The sequence below is a fragment of the Lycorma delicatula genome, chromosome 11 (assembly GCF_047948215.1).
Source record: "Lycorma delicatula isolate Av1 chromosome 11, ASM4794821v1, whole genome shotgun sequence".
Taxonomy (NCBI): domain Eukaryota; kingdom Metazoa; phylum Arthropoda; class Insecta; order Hemiptera; family Fulgoridae; genus Lycorma; species Lycorma delicatula.
The window spans coordinates 43,436,951-43,455,064 of record NC_134465.1 but is presented as its reverse complement, the minus strand read 5'-3'; the positions used below and the strand labels follow the sequence as shown (position 1 = coordinate 43,455,064).

Genomic DNA, 18,114 nt, shown 5'->3' with positions numbered 1-18,114 from the left:
GGCAGAATTAATCTTTTTTTTTTTTAATTCAGCCAACTCAAATTATAGTTTCTATATTTTTATTCAATATCATATTATTTTGATTAATTATTGTTAACTTGGAGTTTAAATTTGCTACATTGTCAAATGTTTTTTTTCATATTCAGATCAAAATTAGTTGATTCATTAATCCTTTTTAGTCTGTTAATCTCTGCTTTTAAAGATTCTGTTACCTGTTTTTCATACTGTAAATTGTCTTAACAATTCTTTAAAATACTGTAAATTGTCTTTAGCTTTTCTTTAATTCCTTTAAAAGTTTCTACCTCCTTTTTTCAGCAAATTAAACCCCTATGTTATTCCTTGCACTGCATTTTTACTTCTTTTTCATCAATTACTGATTCTAATTCTTCCTGTCTAAGATACGTGCTGTTCAATTTCAAGCATTACTTTTTCTTCTTCTTTTTTTTGTCCCTTCTTAAACAGGAAAATAATAAATTTCCCAGCATTGTTATTTACCTCAATTGGAAAGATGTTTTAAAAAAATTCTGAAATTTAGTTTTGCTGGTAAATTTATTTACCAGCAAAGTAAAATATTTAGTTTATTGAGGATATCAAAAAAAGAAACTACTTCTTTGTCTTAAATATTGACGTAGTACAGAAATCTCATATTTTGTTGTTAATTATTGGTTTTAGTTTGTCAAAACATGGAAAGTATTGTTTTGGCAGGAATATGATAACAGGAAAATAAAAGGGCCTGATTCACATATACCAGGAGGCTTAAGATAATAGACATAATGCTCTAGTTGACTGTATAATAGACAAATACCAACATTTTTTTTAATGTTCAAATCCCTGTTAATTCATTTTACTTGTGTAAAAAATATTCGGGGAGAAAAGAATAATTTTCTTGAACTCCTAAAAAATTGTTTTTGATAAAGTGATAAACATAAATACACATCTGTGGAAACACACATTTCTATTTACATGTTTTTAAGGTATTGTTTTGCTTCATATTGATGTTTTTATGTCTACTGCTAGTAATCTATGTAAAAATACCTTATAGTTGAATGAATCATAACAATTGTTGCTATGTTTTTGGGGAATTAGCTTTTAAACCTTAAAGAAGAAATATTATTCCTTTAGTTAAAAATTCATGTGAACTATATTTTGGATGTGAAATAGGAGATAAGGACAAGTCTTGGGGCCTTTATATCTTTGTGTAACTTTATTAAGTAGCTGGCTAAGTGGGAAGTTATACATATGCTTTTTACCATTTCAGTGGTGTGGAAACCATTTCTATAGTATAGAAATAGCCTAGGGACCACTTGTCAGACTTATATTTCTGTTTCACAAAAAATCAAAGGTATCACAAGTAAGTTCAAGAAATATGTTCCATACTCTAGTCTTCCTTCATCCATAAAACTTATTCCATGTGGTAAAGAGTTACCTGTTCCAATTCCACCAGAAACATGGAGTTTAGAAGAAAATGTTGATGATGAGAAACTGTGGTGATTTTGAAAATAATGAAAAAGAAGAGGATTCAGATTTGCAAGGTAAGAGTACTGAACCTCACAAAATTTCTCAATCAGACCTTAATGATGTGGTTCATGATCTTAATTTATCTAAAATGCGGTTTGAGTAACCAGCATCAAGGTTAAAAGAGTGTAACCTCTTTAGTCGCCACTAAAGTATGTTTTTTCTCTGTTTAGCAAGGGTTTCAGAGCCTGTTCTCCGTACAAATTCATCTGTTCAAATTCTATGTAGGATTTAGTAGGACATCACTATGTTACATTAAAAAAATGTGGCTGAAGAGAGACACTCATAGCTGAGCAGAAAAGTGTTATTTGTCTTGTGAATCAAAAGAATGTTTATCTTCCACCATTACAGATAAAATTTAAGTTGATGTAGAATTTTGTCTCTGTAATATCCACAGTTCCTTAAACCTTAAGAACAATTTTCCTGGGATCAGTGAGGCAAAAATTAAAAAAAAATATAGTAATTGTTAAACCAGATTGTAACTTAATAAAGAATTCAGATTTTGAGAGGAGTCGAATGAATCTGAGAAAGTAGTATGGATATTATTTCAAATTATTTGTAAATCATTCCTTGGCAAAAAGAAGAAAAAAAAAAAGTAACATTTATGGGTGAACTTCTTGAAAATCATAAAAAACTGAGATATAATATGTCTAAAAGTATGCACAAGTTGCATTCATATTTGTACTTTTTTCCCCGACCTTGGTGATGTAACTGATGATCACAGTGAACATTTTCACCAGGATGTATCAATAATGAAACATGCTACCAGAAAAAATGGAGTTCGAATATGTTTGCCGGTTACTCAGCTGAAGACTGAAAAGGGATATTCAAGATGCTGAATATAGATGAAAACTAAAGAAAAGTAGTTATTAAGTAAGGTAATATTATTCTGTAAACTATGTAATTCCTTAAAAATTAAGGTTTTCTTTAAATTTGTGTTATTAAAAACTTCTAACCTACATTCAGTTTTGGTTTGCGGACTTGAAATCGGTGCAGAAAATATTATAAGACATACCTTATTGAATGCGTATAACAAAAAACACTGTTTTTTATTTATTTTATTTTCTGATGGGTTTAAAAACATGATTGCATTTAAAAAATAAAAAAAAATAGCTGTTTTGGCACTCTGTAAAGATAGGAAACTTTTTTTTTTATACTGAACTTCATATTTTAAAAAGGATATTGTGGTATATAATTTTAATGAATGATAATATGAAAAATAGTTTAATAGTATTAAAATGGGTGTGTGGGCTTGGTTTTCAGTTAAAAGAAGATTGCAATCACGTCGCATAATTGCTTTATAATAAAGTCGTTGCATATACAAATACAATGCTAATACTATATTTCATGTTTTAAGGAAATAACTGTATTCTTTCTTAATAATTTGAGAAACTTCCCACATTTTTAATGTAAATTCTTTCTCTCGACCTTCTTTTTCATATCATTCAAAATATAGTTCATATTATTTTATTTATCTGTTGAGATATATTTCACTTCTTGAGATTTTGATGTTGCCTCACCACAAATGTAGCAGACACTATCTGGATGGTTAATGCAACTACATGGCATTTTTATTTAAAAGTTCACTCCAATATATACACATATTACAAAACTTTAAGACTTTATACATACATTAATCTAGTATATACAATGACTTTACACAGAAAAATAAAATCACTAATTGATTTGTGATTTTGTTAAATGTTACATGTGTGAGTGCTTGCAGTTGACTGATTTAGTTGAAATTTTTTTTTTGTCAACTTGATACAATGTTTATTGTTTACAGTATTAAATCCAACCCTGAGTCACCAAAACTTAATTCATATACACTGAACAGTGTGTGACTAATTGGTGACAATTACATTTATAAAAAAATATGACATGAGTCATATGTGTATAGTTTGTAATCATTTTAATTCCTGTGTAAATAATAATAATATTTGTCTTTCATGGATACTTATCAGCTCAAATAAATTATAGTTTATTTAGCAATTTAACTGCCGCAGTAAATAAAATAAATAATATATTGTTCTTGCATTGTTCATGGACATGTACTTGCTGGAAAAATCTTGAGGTCAGTAGGGAAATTCTGATTTCATATTCAGAATCAGCACCCAATAATACATAAGACTTAGCAAATATTAACCATGTAAAAATATCTGTTGATCACAGTTATTAGTTCTTTCTATTTTGTTTTCAACAAAATATTTCTAAGTTTAACAATGGTATTACGTTGATCCCTGATTTTTTAATTTATACAAGTATTTTAGATTCACTACTAAGATTTGTATTATTATTAAAATATATATTTTATATTTTTACATAATTAAAAAATTAGTTCTGAATTATAACATTCTATTAAATATAATTTTTTATTTTAAATAGGTTGGTTTGGCAGTTTTCTTTCATGGAAAGGTTTTAAAATATTTACAAAAATATCATATGCGGTATACTTAACGCAGTTTCCAATATTTTTTTATAATGTTGGCACAAAAAGGACTTCCTCATTTTATTCACCGTTTGATATGGTAATTTTTAATTTTATTGTAATTGATTATTATTTTTTTTTTTGTTTTATTTTTTAACTGTTAAATTGATAGTAAATAAGTAAAGATTTTTAATAATATTTGTGTAAAGTATATTTGAGAAATTTGGTAGAAGTAAAATTTCAGAAATTTTACTTTATTCAAAACAAAATAAATCAAAACATGGTTGAAAAGATTACAATTTTAAACAGAACAAAAGTGCTCTTCATAATGGTAAAATAAATAATAACAAAAAGTAAAAATAATGATTTCTAAATTAAATTATCTGAGAAATGTTTTATTTCATGAGTTGACAGAAGTAAGTTTTGTGTATTGTATATAAATAAATTTTAGAGTACTTTTGTGTTTCTGTTAAAAATAATGTAATCTGCTATTATTTGCAAATATAATGGAAGACTACATGGATTTTTGTATGCTTGAAAAGTTGACAAATATACTGTTAATTTATCGGAAAATAATAATAATAATACCTTCACAGTGTTTGAGAGTAGCATGCAAGATATCCAGATTGAAGGATACCAAACAGTAGAATGTTTGAAGCTGTTGTAGATCCAGTTGATAACAGTTGGTAAGAAATCCATATTGTGAAGAAAAATTGATGACTCGTTAGTAAATAATTTTCTTCTACTCCAACCGATAGAAGATTGTCATTGTTTAAATTTTTCATAATTAACCATGTGGTGAATGTTACAGGGAAGCCAGTAGGACACAATATCATAAAGTATTCTTTTAAATAAATTGCTGTCCTCACACCTGTGATGCCACATAAACTCAGAAGTATGAGTGAATCATCATTTGATTTGTGCCACACTGCACTTTGTCACAGTGTTTTGCCAGTCTCCATGTGTTTTCTGTATATGCACTCCCGTTTCAGAAAAATGTACTTATGAGACATTATTTTATGTATTTATAACCTATGTTTGCAACTGATTGTAGGCTTTCACTCTCCAATATTATCATTGTGCCAGATAGAATAAATTACCAGACAATTGGTAACAGTTGTTTAGCTGACTTATTACTGACACACACCAAAAAACTAGTTTTATTCTCACTAAAAAACCATCAAAAACCCGTTGTTGATGAAGTTGATGGATAACATGATTTTTTTTAATATAAAAATAAGCTCTCGTCAATCTTTACTGTAGTACCAAGGTCACTGATTTGAATTAAAGTTTTCAATAAGTAATCAGCGCTCACTCTATGCATATAATTGTTCCATTCTGCTATTGTAGACATATTAATTTCAAGTCCCTTTTTGCAGAATTTTATGAAATTCAATTTTTGCGAAGACAGATAAACAAAAGATAATCATATATATATATATACACGAGGTGCTACCCAAAAGTTCGGGGAATTTTACCATAAAAATAAAATAGCTTACCATAACTTATAATTTCCACTGTCTCCTTCAAAGTAATCCCCTTGGGCATTGATACAGTGATCCCAGCGTTTTTCCCATGATTCCATGCATCCCTGGAAGTTTGCAGGTGTAAGTGTTCGAAGCACGTTTTTCGTTTCTTCCTGAATCTCCTCAATTGTGTTAAAACGATGGCCTTTCAATTGAAATTTTATTTTCGGAGAGAGAAAAAAGTCACACGGGCAAGGTCAGATGAATAGGGTGGGTGGGGAATTTTTTGGCTGAATTTTTTTCAATTCACTACAGAATTTGCTACGCAATTTTGTTTCTGGTCGCTGTTCAACAGTCTCTGTACAAATTTTGCAGCAATGCATCTTCTCATGTTCAAATTGTCTGACAAGATGCATTGCACGGACCCATATGACATTTGTACGATTGCACAAACATCATGGATTGTTTGTCTACGATCTGCAACAATAGCCTCTCACACTTTCATGATGTTTTCCAGTGTTGCGCTTGTTGATGGTCTTCCTGAACGCGTCCAGGAAGGATGTCGTTCGTCCATCTTTGAATCGTTTGTTCCACAAAAAAGTTTACTTTTACTCATAGCATTGTCACCAAATGCTTCCACAAGCATGCAATGGGTTTCTGCACCAGTTTTTTAAGCATGAAACAAAATTTGATGCAGGTTCTTTGCTCTTTAAAATCTACCATTTTGAACTTCGCCGTAGCAGTAAAACACAATGTTATACAACCACACGAAAATCAACAATGCAGCCTCTCACCGTCACAACTGTTGGAACACTGATTCACAAAAAGTACTGTTTGCCACATCTAACGGCAGCAGGTTGTACCAGCAATGGTTCGGACATGAAATTCAAATTCCTCGAACTTTTGGGTAGCACCTCGTATATGATTCTGATAGTGTCATAGTTGTTTATATTCACAACAATGTATTTCTGCATAGCTCCATCATTGATGATTATGCAATTACGATATCATTACAATTTCACAGGTTATGCAGAACACAATGTTCTTGAAAAAAATATGATTATATCTTCTTTAGTTTTAATACAGTCAATCAAGTGAATGAAATTGGTATCAACAACTTGTCCACACGGAAACTCAACACATAAACAAAGTTGCAATAAGCTTATCTTCTGTACGTGTTCCAGTTATATAAAAAGATTGATTACGATTATTAATTTATGTCACTATTTTTAATTTATGTCACTTATTTTGTTACTATTTTTACTTAAGGATGAGTATTTGATCGTTTTTCATTTGTTTCATTTGATCACTTCAATCTGTGAAAAAACCTATGTAGACAAATAAACAAAAGATCCCTTGCTTACTTCTCTGGTAGTGTTAGAAATTATTTCTAGATAATATATCTGGTAATTGATAGACTGATCAAAATAGGGGGCTTGTAAAATTGCTAATAAAATTTCTCAATCTCATGTCATATGATTGCTTTCTTTGCTTTAAAATCGTTGGTTATTCTACATATATTGGCACACAAGAAGAAGCCATATAATAGCTGCAGCACCTATTAAGAATACCCCTGATATTATAAGATAGGCTTGAAAAGCTTAGATTCATTATGCTGGGTCCTGCATTCAAGAAAATGATGGTCAGATTGAACAACTACTTCAAATTTATGTTAAGACCTTTAATTATAAATAAGCATTTTGATTATAAATAGTTTTTAAATAAATAATTTATGTAACTTTCAATATTTTTTATTGAATTTTATAATCAATCTTTATGTACACGTTAACTATTATTACGTAGTAAGTTAGTAAATAAGTGAAGACAAGTCTAATAATCTATTATTTCCTTAATAAAGATTTTACTTCAAACAAAAATTAAAAAAATTACATAAACTATTATGATATGGAGCTAAACTCTGAAAAAAAGATAGTTCACCATGATGGTTGACCTATTGAGCTATGTTGTCTTCATAAGGATGTGTGTTGGAGCAACAGGTCATGCAATTTTTTTACGGACATACGGCATGAGAATATGCATTTTTTCTTGCACCGCACTGAACAAATTAATGTGCACTATTGATGGTTTCTTAGTTAACAACTTTTTATAACTAAATCTTCAAACTATTGATAATTTAAAGGTAGAATACTAAAAAATAATTTCTTTTAACTGTGTTGCCTCTACTACTACTTTACCTTAGATCTCTTGTATGCCTTACAGTCATTAGAAATAATAAGATAATATACAGTTAAAGTAACAAACTAATTTACACTCTGAGACAGTAAATTATATACAGCCTCCACTATATAGGGAAATGTATGTATCACACTCTGTAGGGTGATTCATGCATTACAGTACAACAACTGTGATGAATGAATTTAAATTTGAAATAATTAAAAAGTGAAATATTAAACAATTTATATATTGACAGTAAAAGCTGTAATTTTTATTGTATGAAAATAAATGTTCATTTGTTTGGAATTAAATGAAATCACTTATCATATTCTACTTTCTGTAACTCTATTTACATTAGCCGGAATAGAACTTCATCGAGTTGAATTAATCCAAGATTTAATTACATTCAGTAAAATATCTCTTTTTTTGCAGTTTAATATTGGTGAATTAAGCTGTATAATATTTGTATCAGTTTTGCTTACATTAATGTTTGATATACCTTTTCAAAATGTACAGAAAATTCTTTGGCCGAAAAATGTTGAGGGTAAGTTGAATACTTATAGAATTTTATTTTTATTGTAACCTTATTTTAATTTACTTTGAAATGTTAACTAAATAATTATCATTTTTAAATCTAAAATGATTGATAATTGTAATTTTTTTTGTTAATTTAAATTTTCTTAATTGAGTTAAATTCAAATTAAATGGATTGAATAAATTTGAGGTTATAAAATGTATAAGAATGATTTATTTTTATTATTTAATTTTGTTAATCTGTAAAACAATCTTATTAAATTAATAAATAAATTAAAAATCATAATTCACATTATAAAGGAAAAAAAATTCAAAAAGGAAATTAATATTTTAGATGGCATATAACGCTGTTTTGAGTAAGTGTGTGTGTGTGTGTTTAATTTTTATATTTTTTTTTTGTCTTCAGTCATTTGACTGGTTTGATGCAGCTCTCCAAGATTCCCTATATAGTGCTAGTCGTTTCATTTAAGTATACCCTCTACATCCTACATCCCTAACAATTTGTTTTACATATTCCAAACGTGGCCTGCCTACACAATTTTTCCCTTCTACCTGTCCTTCCAATATTAAAGCGACTATTCCAGGATGCCTTAGTATGTGGCCTATAAGTCTGTCTCTTCTTTTAACTATATTTTTCCAAATGCTTCTTTCTTCATCTATTTGCCGCAATACCTCTTCATTTGTCACTTTATCCACCCATCTGATTTTTAACATTCTCCTATAGCACCGCAAGTTTCACTTCCATATAAAGCACACTCCAAACATACACTTTCAAAAATCTTTTCCTGACATTTAAATTAATTTTTGATGTAAACAAATTATATTTCTGACTGAAGGCTCGTTTAGCTTGTGCTATTCGGCATTTTATATCGCTCCTGCTTCATCCATCTTTAGTAATTCTACTTCCCAAATAACAAAATTCTTCTACTTCCATAATCTTTTCTCCTCCTATTTTCACATTCAGTGGTCCATCTTTGTTATTTCTACTACATTTCATTACTTTTGTTTTGTTCTTGTTTATTTTCATGCGATAATTCTTGCGTAGGACTTCATCTATGCCATTCATTGTTTCTTCTAAATCCTTTTTACTCTCGGCTAGAATTACTATATCATCAGCAAATCGTATCATCTTTATCTTTTCACCTTGTACTGTTACTCCGAATCTAAATTGTTCTTTAACATCATTAACTGCTAGTTCCATGTAAAGATTAAAAAGTAACGGAGACAGGGAACACCCTTTTCGGACTCCCTTTCTTATTACGGCTTCTTTCTTATGTTCTTCAATTGTTACTGTTGCTGTTTGGTTCATGTACATGTTAGCAATTGTTCTTCTATCTCTGTATTTGAACCCTAATTTTTAAAAAATGCTGAACATTTTATTCCAGTCCACGTTATCGAATGCCTTTTCTAGGTCTATAAACGCCAAGTATGTTGGTTTGTTTTTCTTTAATCTTCCTTCTACTATTAATCTGAGGCCTAAAATTGCTTCCCTTGTCCCTATAATTTTCCTGAAACCAAATTGGTCTTCTCCTAACACTTCCTCCACTCTTCTCCCAATTCTTCTGTATAGAATTCTAGTTAATATTTTTGATGCATGACTAGTTAAACTAATTGTTCTGTATTCTTCACATTTATCTGCCGCTGCTTTCTTTGGTATTATTACTATAACACTTTTTTTGAAGTCTGACTGAAATTCCCCTTTTTCATAAATATTACACACCAGTTTGTATAATCTATCAATCGCTTCCTCACCTGCACTGCGCAGTAATTCTATAGGTATTCCGTCTATTCCAGGAGCCTTTCTGCCATTTAAATCTTTTAATGCTCTGTTAAATTCAGATCTCAGTATTGTTTCTCCCATTTCATCCTCCTCAACTTCCTCTTCTTCCTCTATAACACCATTTTCTAATTCATTTCCTCCATATAATTTTTATAATATAGTATAAATTAATATTGCATCCAAACTGTGGAGAGTGATGCAATGCATTTCTAAGAATAGAGATGACATCAAAATCATGTGCATACTATTGATAAAAAGCATTTTTAACTTTTTAATATTGAAAGACCTTGCCAAATAATAAGATCAGCAAGCCTATAGCTTTGGTATTAATTGTTTACTTTCACTAGACCAGCTGATCAGAATCCCACCTACAAACTGGTTAATAAAGCAATATGACAGTTAGCTAATGCCGTAAAAAAGGGTGGTTAGTTGGTTTGTTTATTGTACGTGCTCACATTTTTATTTTAGCTCCTATTGGCACAGGGCAGACAATTTGGTACTGAAATATGCATAGCGCTCATTGATTTCTCCATGAATGTCATATAGTGAATGCTGCCAGCTTAAAGTAAAAATAGTATATAGAACAAAACACACTGTCAGCCAAACAGAGATGTGATTCTCCTTCATAGCCATGCCAGGCTTTTTACAGAGATAGTTATATGTTTCTAGCATAATGAAATATAGAAAAAAGATTAAACTTCAGTCTGTCATTTGATTTATCAAAATTTTCCCAAAATATGAACTTCATAATGGAAAATTTTATTATAGAATAATTTTTGTCACTAACTAATATGTAATTTTTCTTTTAAGTTATCTGTATACTACATATGTAATTAAAATTAATGTCCCTCAAAATAATTGCTAAAATTGCAATTTATTTTTGTTTTAATTGCATTCTATTTTGCACTATAGCAAAGGGCGTTTGTTTTAGTGATTGTTTATTTCATTTTTAAAAATCCTTTTGTTGACCAAAATCAATAAAAAACAGGCAGACTTGAACTTTTTTATTTATTCCAACCGTAAAATATAAAACACAATACAAACTTTATACATTTTTTGAAATAAATACAATTTTGTTAAATCGCTTTAATTAACAAATTAAATTTTTTTTTAATAACTTTTATTTAACAAATTGTAGACTATTTTTGCTTCACCAGCAAAATATATAAGACCTACATCCTGCAGTGAGAGTATTCATTTAGCTATAGTATTAGATCAGACCTGTAAGTCGATACAATAAAAAGAGAAACATTGAAATAAGCTATTCTTAGTACATTAGCATAACAAAATTATAGCAGTGAATTGCAATTTCAATAATAATTAAGATTAGATGTTTTGACAAAATAAAATACATATCTAAGAAGTAAATTAGTTAATAATATTTAACAAAAAATAAACTATATTAAATAAAATACTATTCATAATCAATTTCGTTAATTCTTTGTTGGCTTTATATTTGGTAACTTAATATTCAAAAAATTTACTTTGTAGAAGGTTAATTATTAGTCTTAATCTAATATAAACAGTCTTCGTATAATGGTCAAGTAAATATCATAATTTGTAAATTTAAATTGCCCTGTGTTGCATTGAATGTGTCTCATTTGCCTTTTAATGCTTAACTGTTGTATAGTTATAACAGTCAATTCCATAAATATTTGTTTTGCTCATTGAAGACCGGGACCTTGCGTGCATCTTGGCAGGTCAGATGGGACAAATCCCCCATAGGTCGCTACACGCATGGTATATTTTCCATAGTGTCTGATTTAGGTGCAATTGGATGGGCCTCCCCAAATCAGTATATCACACAGTTTCTCTCCGGGCATGGTGCCTTTGGGCGAGTTTGACTAGGTTTCGTTTGGTGGATTCAAATCAATGCCTGGATTGTGGGACTGGTGATACAGTGGATCACTTCCTCTATGTCTGTCCCTGATACGAGGTCGAACGTTCACGAACTGTATGGGAACTTAAGAGAATACATTCCTTTCTGGCTCTCCGTATTAACTGGATGATCCGCGAGGAGTGGTCTATAGTGGCTGGTTTCTTCGCACCCTTGCAGTGTGTAGATCTGCAGAGGGAGTTAAATCGAGGTAGGATTCTGGGTGGCTAGGGTTCCGGCTTAGGCATTGGATTGGTTGGAGGTAGGCGCATTGGCATCATGCTACAGTTATATTGGTATTGTTTGTGATTCAGTTTGGAGCTTCCACTGGTAGGAGTGGCTGCGCCACCAGAGTATGTTAACCCGTGCGACCAGGGGTGTGGCTTCCCTCCGCTGTTGGTGGTTGTGATCGTGACCATGACTTGGTAATGCCATGCAAGACACAATGATGGGACCAAGGGGGGTGCAAGGTTTGTCCCCGGTTCCTGCACGGACCGGAATGAGGTTGTGTACTCCTTATTAGGTGACCTAAATAGGTCGACTTAATTGGGTGTAGGTCTGAATTTCTATGTTGCGTAAAACATAACTTTGATTGGTATGAGGGTAGCACCAATTTAACTTTAAACTAGTTCGTTTTCTGAGGCATTCACAGTTACGAACAGTGTTGTCAAATCTTTATTAGGCGCGGGGTTCGTGCTTCTGCGGTTTCAATCAGTTAGTTTGAGGGAATCATGTCAGGTTGGATGTGAAGATGTTCTTTTGAGGTCTACGTGAAGGCGAAATTTGATTTGTATTTTACTGATGCAAATGTCTGCTGATGCATTTACATTGGTGGCATCCCGACCAAGGCGTGGCTGATGACTGTGAAATGTAATCAGTTAAGGGGTCTAAAGACGACCTCTGGTAAAGCCCCTGAGGGCTTGGAACGGAGGGGGTGGTGTGGCAACTGGTAACGTCACAAGGTGGATGTCTCCCCCCTACAGGGTTGGGATGCTCATTTAATATTTTATTTATCATTCAGTGCATTATTTAGCCACTAGGAGTGCTAAATCTACATAATAGTGTATATGGTACGCTGTTTCTGGTATGTGGTGGCACATACCAGATTGTTTTTGATCAGATTGTTAATGCAGAAATGTACCATACAATTATATACTACATTAAGAAATCACGAAAAAGAATACAGCTTCCTCAAAAAAGACAGAAGCATGCATTCATGAGTCTTTTATATAAGAACAAACTGTCAGTTGAGGATAGTTGCCTCAATGTTCCCCGGATTTGTGTAGTTGTGATTTTCCCTTAAGGGCTATTTAAAGGATACTGTGTATGAATCAAATCCCTGTACTTTTGTTGAACTGAAGGTGAACATTCAATAAGAAATCAACAGCATTGACAACAATGTTTTGTGTTAGATGACCACATATTATAATTTGAAAAGTGCATTATTGCAAAGGGCACTCGCTTCTAATATTTATTGTAAAAATATGTAAACTTTTGCTTAAGTAAGTTCAGAGTGTAATTTAATTTAAATTTCCATATTTTTATTTCAAGAATTGAATGTTAATTGTCACAACTGTGTTTAGTCTGTAACAGTTCAGTTTTAAGTTGCTCACCCAGTATTATAGCCCACATACTTTAAATTTATCAAGAACACAAAAGACATTCGTTTGTGGGCTATCGTATTCTTGCTCCTAAGATTCATGTGGATGTTTGCTTAGTTTCCGCTGTTTTGGGTAATTATTTTAACCGTGGAAATTAATTGCTGACTCATTTCTAAAGATGTTTTTCTAAGATTTTTTTTTTCATTTTCTATAACTGCATAGGATCACTTTATTCATCCATTATCCAAATTTCTTTGAAGGGACTGTTCAGGTCTTGTGATCTTCTCAGTACTTTTTCATACATTCTGATCTTCATGCGTTTTAAATTGTTTAAATTGATCTAAATGCGTTTTAGCTTTGTCGATGTCATTTGCTAGCATTGCCAAGTCATCAGCGAAACCAAGGCAGTTTGTTTTGATATTTTGGCCTATTTTTATTTTTGGGGGCATTTTTTGAATCATTCCCTCATTATAATTTCCAGAGCATAGTTGAATAGTAGCAGTGAGAGTCCATTGCCTTGGTGCAGTCCTGATTTGATCTCAAACTGTTCCGAGAGTTGGCCTCTGAATTTCACTTTTGCCTTAGTGTTTGTAAGGGTTGGTTTTTATCATGTTTATTAATTTGGGATGTAGTCTGAGGTGTTAGAATTTTTAGTAGGGATTCCCTGTAGATGCAATTTATGCTTTCTTGAAGCCTGCATTTGTTATCATCATGTCTGCTTCTTTTTTTGTTGTAATCCATCATTTGCTTGAAACTCAATCTGATCTGGAACCAGGGTCTAGAAACCTCCCAGGTATTCTCCTAGTTCTTTCAAGAATCATCTCTGACAGGATCGGTTTAAAATTCTAGAAAGAATTTTGTATGTTGTCTCTAGGAGTAAGATTCCCCTGTAGTTGTTAAGACTTCTTTTATTGTGGTTGGGTTGATGTTTTCTGGTGGTGTTGTTATTGGGGATGCTGGTGTCAAAAGTTTAGGAGTTTGTTGAAATATTTAATTAGGATTTCTGCATTGATTGATATAGGCCATATTATGGTTTTCTTCCTTCATTAGTAGGGTTGGGTATTTGTATTTTTGTAGGTTATTTTAGGTTTTGTGGTAGTCTTGACCATTTTCTTGGATTCTTCTTCTATTGATTTCAATGTGCCTTCATATTTTTCTTAGGTTTCGGCTGGTTCCTTTTCTTTGTTTTACTAGATTTTGGAGAAGGATGTTTTTGATTTTTGGGATTGGTGTAGTAGTCATGCTTGATGTCTCTTCTCAATTTCATTGCATTTGCTGTTTCACCATTGATGCTTTTTACGGGGTTTTATTGGGGCCAATTCTTCTGCAATTTGTTTAGGATTGCTGACTAGCTCTTTGATTACTGATTGTTATTTTTTCAATTGTTTTTTGGTAATTTTCACTCTTGATTTGTTGATCTTTTCTTTTAATTTTAGGGGCTTGTTTTTGTTGCTTCCTAAGAGGAGTGATTTAATTTTAATTTTAACTATGTAGTGATCAGAGTTGGTATCTACTCCTCTGAGAACTTTTATGTTCTAGATTTCTTTGTCCATGAAAACATGATCTAGTTCCATTCTCCTTTAGTATAGTCAGGTTGTTTCCAGGTTTGGAATTTTTTAGGTTTCCTCTTGAAATATGTGGGTTTTGTAAGTAGGCTGTGGTTTCTACAGAGATTCATGAGTGTCTGTCTGTTATCATTTGTTTTCTTTTGGGTGGGCCATTTTCTGATGTCACAGTACCTTTTTTATCTACCTAGTTGAGCATTGAAGTCTCTGTAATATGATTTTTGGAGATGTTATTTACAGTCTGGTTAAGTAGATCCCAGAATTTCTCTGTTTCTTTACGGTTTTGGAGATTTGTTTTTATTATTAGAATTACTAACCTAACCTAACCTAACCTAACCTATAACTACTGTTATAGAGGAAGAAGAGAAAGTCAAAAAGAATAAAAAGGGAGATACAATACAGAGATCTGAATTTAATAGAGCATTAAAATATTTGAATGGCAGAAAGGCTCTTGGTATAGACGGGATACCTGCAGAATTATTGCACAGTGCAGCTGAGGAAGCGATAGATAGAGTATACAAACTGGTGTGTAATATTTACAAAATCAGGAAGTGCCGTCAGACTTCAAAAACAGTGTTAATTGTTATGATACCAAAGAAAGCACAAGCAAATAATTTGAAGAATACAGAACAATTAGCTTCAACTACTCGTGCATCAAAAATCTTAAATATAATTCTGTACAGAAAAGTTGAGAGGACAGTGGAAGAAGTGATAGGAGAAGACTGATTTGGTTTCAGGAAAAGTATAGGAACAAGGGAAGCAGTTTTAGCACCCAGCTTAATAGTAGAAAGAAGATTTAGAGAAAACAAACCAACATAATGGAATTTATAGACTTAGAAAATAAAATGTTCAGCATTTTAAAAAATTTGAGGTTCTAGTATAGAGACAGAAGAACAATCTCCAACATTCACTATTTATAGGAACCAAACTGCAACAGTAATGATCAAAGAGGATAAGAAAGAGTCAGTAATAAAAAAGGTAGTCAGACAGGGATGTTCCCTACCCTTGTAATTTTTTTATTTTTAATAAAAGTAGAAGTTAATGATGTTAAAGATAAAGATGCTATGATTTGTTGATGATATAGTAATTCTAGCCAAGAGTAAAAAAGATTTAGATGAAACAATGAATGGATAAAGCCCTATGCAAGAACTACCACATGAAAATAAACAAGAACAAAATTGAAAGTAATGAAATGTAGTAGAAATAAAGTAGATGGACCACTGAATATAAAAGTTGGACGAGAAAATATTACAGTGGTAGAAGAATTTTGTTATTTGGGAAGTAGAATTACTAAAGATGGACGAAGCAGGAGCAATATGTAATGATGAATAGCACAGGTGAAACGAGCTTTCAGTCAGAAATATAATTTGCTTACATTAAAATTTAATTTAAACATGAGGAAATCATTTTTGAAAGTAAATGTTTGGAGCGTAGCTTTATGTGGTATTGAAACTTGGACGATCAGTATACCGAGAAGAAAAGATTTTAGGCTTTTGAAATGTGGTACTGTAGGAAAATGTTAAAAATCAGGTGGGTGGTTAAAGTGACAAATGAAGAGGTATTGTGCCAAATTGATGAAGAAAGAAGCATTTGGAAAAGTATAGCTAAAAAAAGAGACAGACTTATAAGTCACATCTTAAGGCATTCTGGAGTAGTCTTTTTGATATTGGAGGTACAGGTAGATGGAAAAATTATGCTGGCAGGCAATGTTTGGAATATGTTAAACAAATTGTTAGGAATGTAGGATGTGGGGGTATACCGAAATGAAATGACTGGCACTAGATAGGAATCTTGGAAACTGCAGGTGGAAAAATTGTACAGGCAGGCAATGCTTGGAATATGTTAAACAAATTGTTAGGTATGTAGGATGTAGGGGTATACCGAAATGAAATGACTGGAACTAGATAGGGAATCTTAGCATATTTATATTGATTTGTTACGTGGAAATTTCTCTTTAAACTGTTTTACAGCAGCATCAGAAACATGTGGGTAATCTGTTGATATTTCATAATCTGTTGAACAGAACGTGTCTCAAAAAGACCCTGTTTCAAGTGTAAGTAGTAGGTCTGCCAAAAAAATAATCATATTGAATTAAATTGTTAGCGATTTGGTTTCTTTAAACTAAGTTATACAGCAAACTTACTTCACATCACTGAAGGCAGCAGTTTTGCTAGTAGAACTTGAACATTACTGGCACTCCTCATGGTATGATACTCGCTAGTTAGAAATTAGTATGTTTTATTAATCTGTATGTATTGCAATGAGTATGTACTACACTGTCTATAATAACTATAAAGATGTTTTATAATTATTTTTTTCTTTTATAATTATAAAAGAATTGTATATTACCATTTACAATTTTTATTTGAAATATTTGCATTTCAGGTTTATGTGCTAGAAACAGTGACAAAATGATAAATTATAATGTGTATCATGATGCTAATAGAGAAGAAGAGATTGCAAGGGAAGTGGTAACAGTCAGACAAAGAAATATCCGTTCTCATGGTTGATAAAAGAGAAGATTTTTTTATTTCAAATAAATGCGATAATATCCTATGAATACAAAAGAGATGATGCTATAAGTTAATACTTATTATAAAAAACTGTAATTATGTTATAAATTTACATATAATAATAACATCTTAGAATTGATTTTGATAGTATGTAACAAAGAATTATATAAATTAAACCAGTTTGTATTATTATTATTTGATAAGTTAGATAAATATGAAGTAGAAGAGATCCATGTGAACTGATTTGTACATAAAAATAGTAATTATTTATTATTTCTTAGATTTATATTTGGAATTTAGAAATAAAATGTTTAAGTAATTCAGATGAGTCTAAATTTACTTTTTCATCACCAAACTTAAAGTCTGAATTTTTAATAGTTTTGAAATATAATAATAATTGTGATTATAGTAATTCATAGGCATTCCTAATTTATTTTCTGAATATCTGAGAAAAAAATGACAAGGCTTTTTTAAATTAATTTAATTTGAGTTGAAATCGTAGCTCTCCAAATAACTGAGCAATATATTAAAACTGGGTAAATATATGAAAAGTGAAGACTTAAAATTTTTCGTTAAAATTTAGTTTTACTTTTCTGTCTAGCGTTCTAGCTGTAGAAGAGAAAGTATTGTAATCTGTCCAATTTGGGCATATATGTTTTTC

At 31.1% G+C, this 18,114-nt stretch overlaps 1 protein-coding gene across 1 annotated transcript in view; it reads left to right on the top strand.

The window, feature by feature from the left end:
• LOC142332048 (O-acyltransferase like protein-like) overlaps positions 1-17,776 on the top strand; it is a 48,085-nt gene extending 30,309 nt beyond the window's left edge. The window contains exons 10-12 of the mRNA XM_075378167.1: positions 3,901-4,043; positions 8,017-8,128; positions 17,326-17,776. Coding sequence (XP_075234282.1) covers positions 3,901-4,043; positions 8,017-8,128; positions 17,326-17,450 — 380 coding nt within the window. The 3' untranslated portion in view covers positions 17,451-17,776. The remainder of the gene's footprint in view (positions 1-3,900; positions 4,044-8,016; positions 8,129-17,325) is intronic.
• The last annotated feature ends 338 nt before the right edge of the window (positions 17,777-18,114 follow it).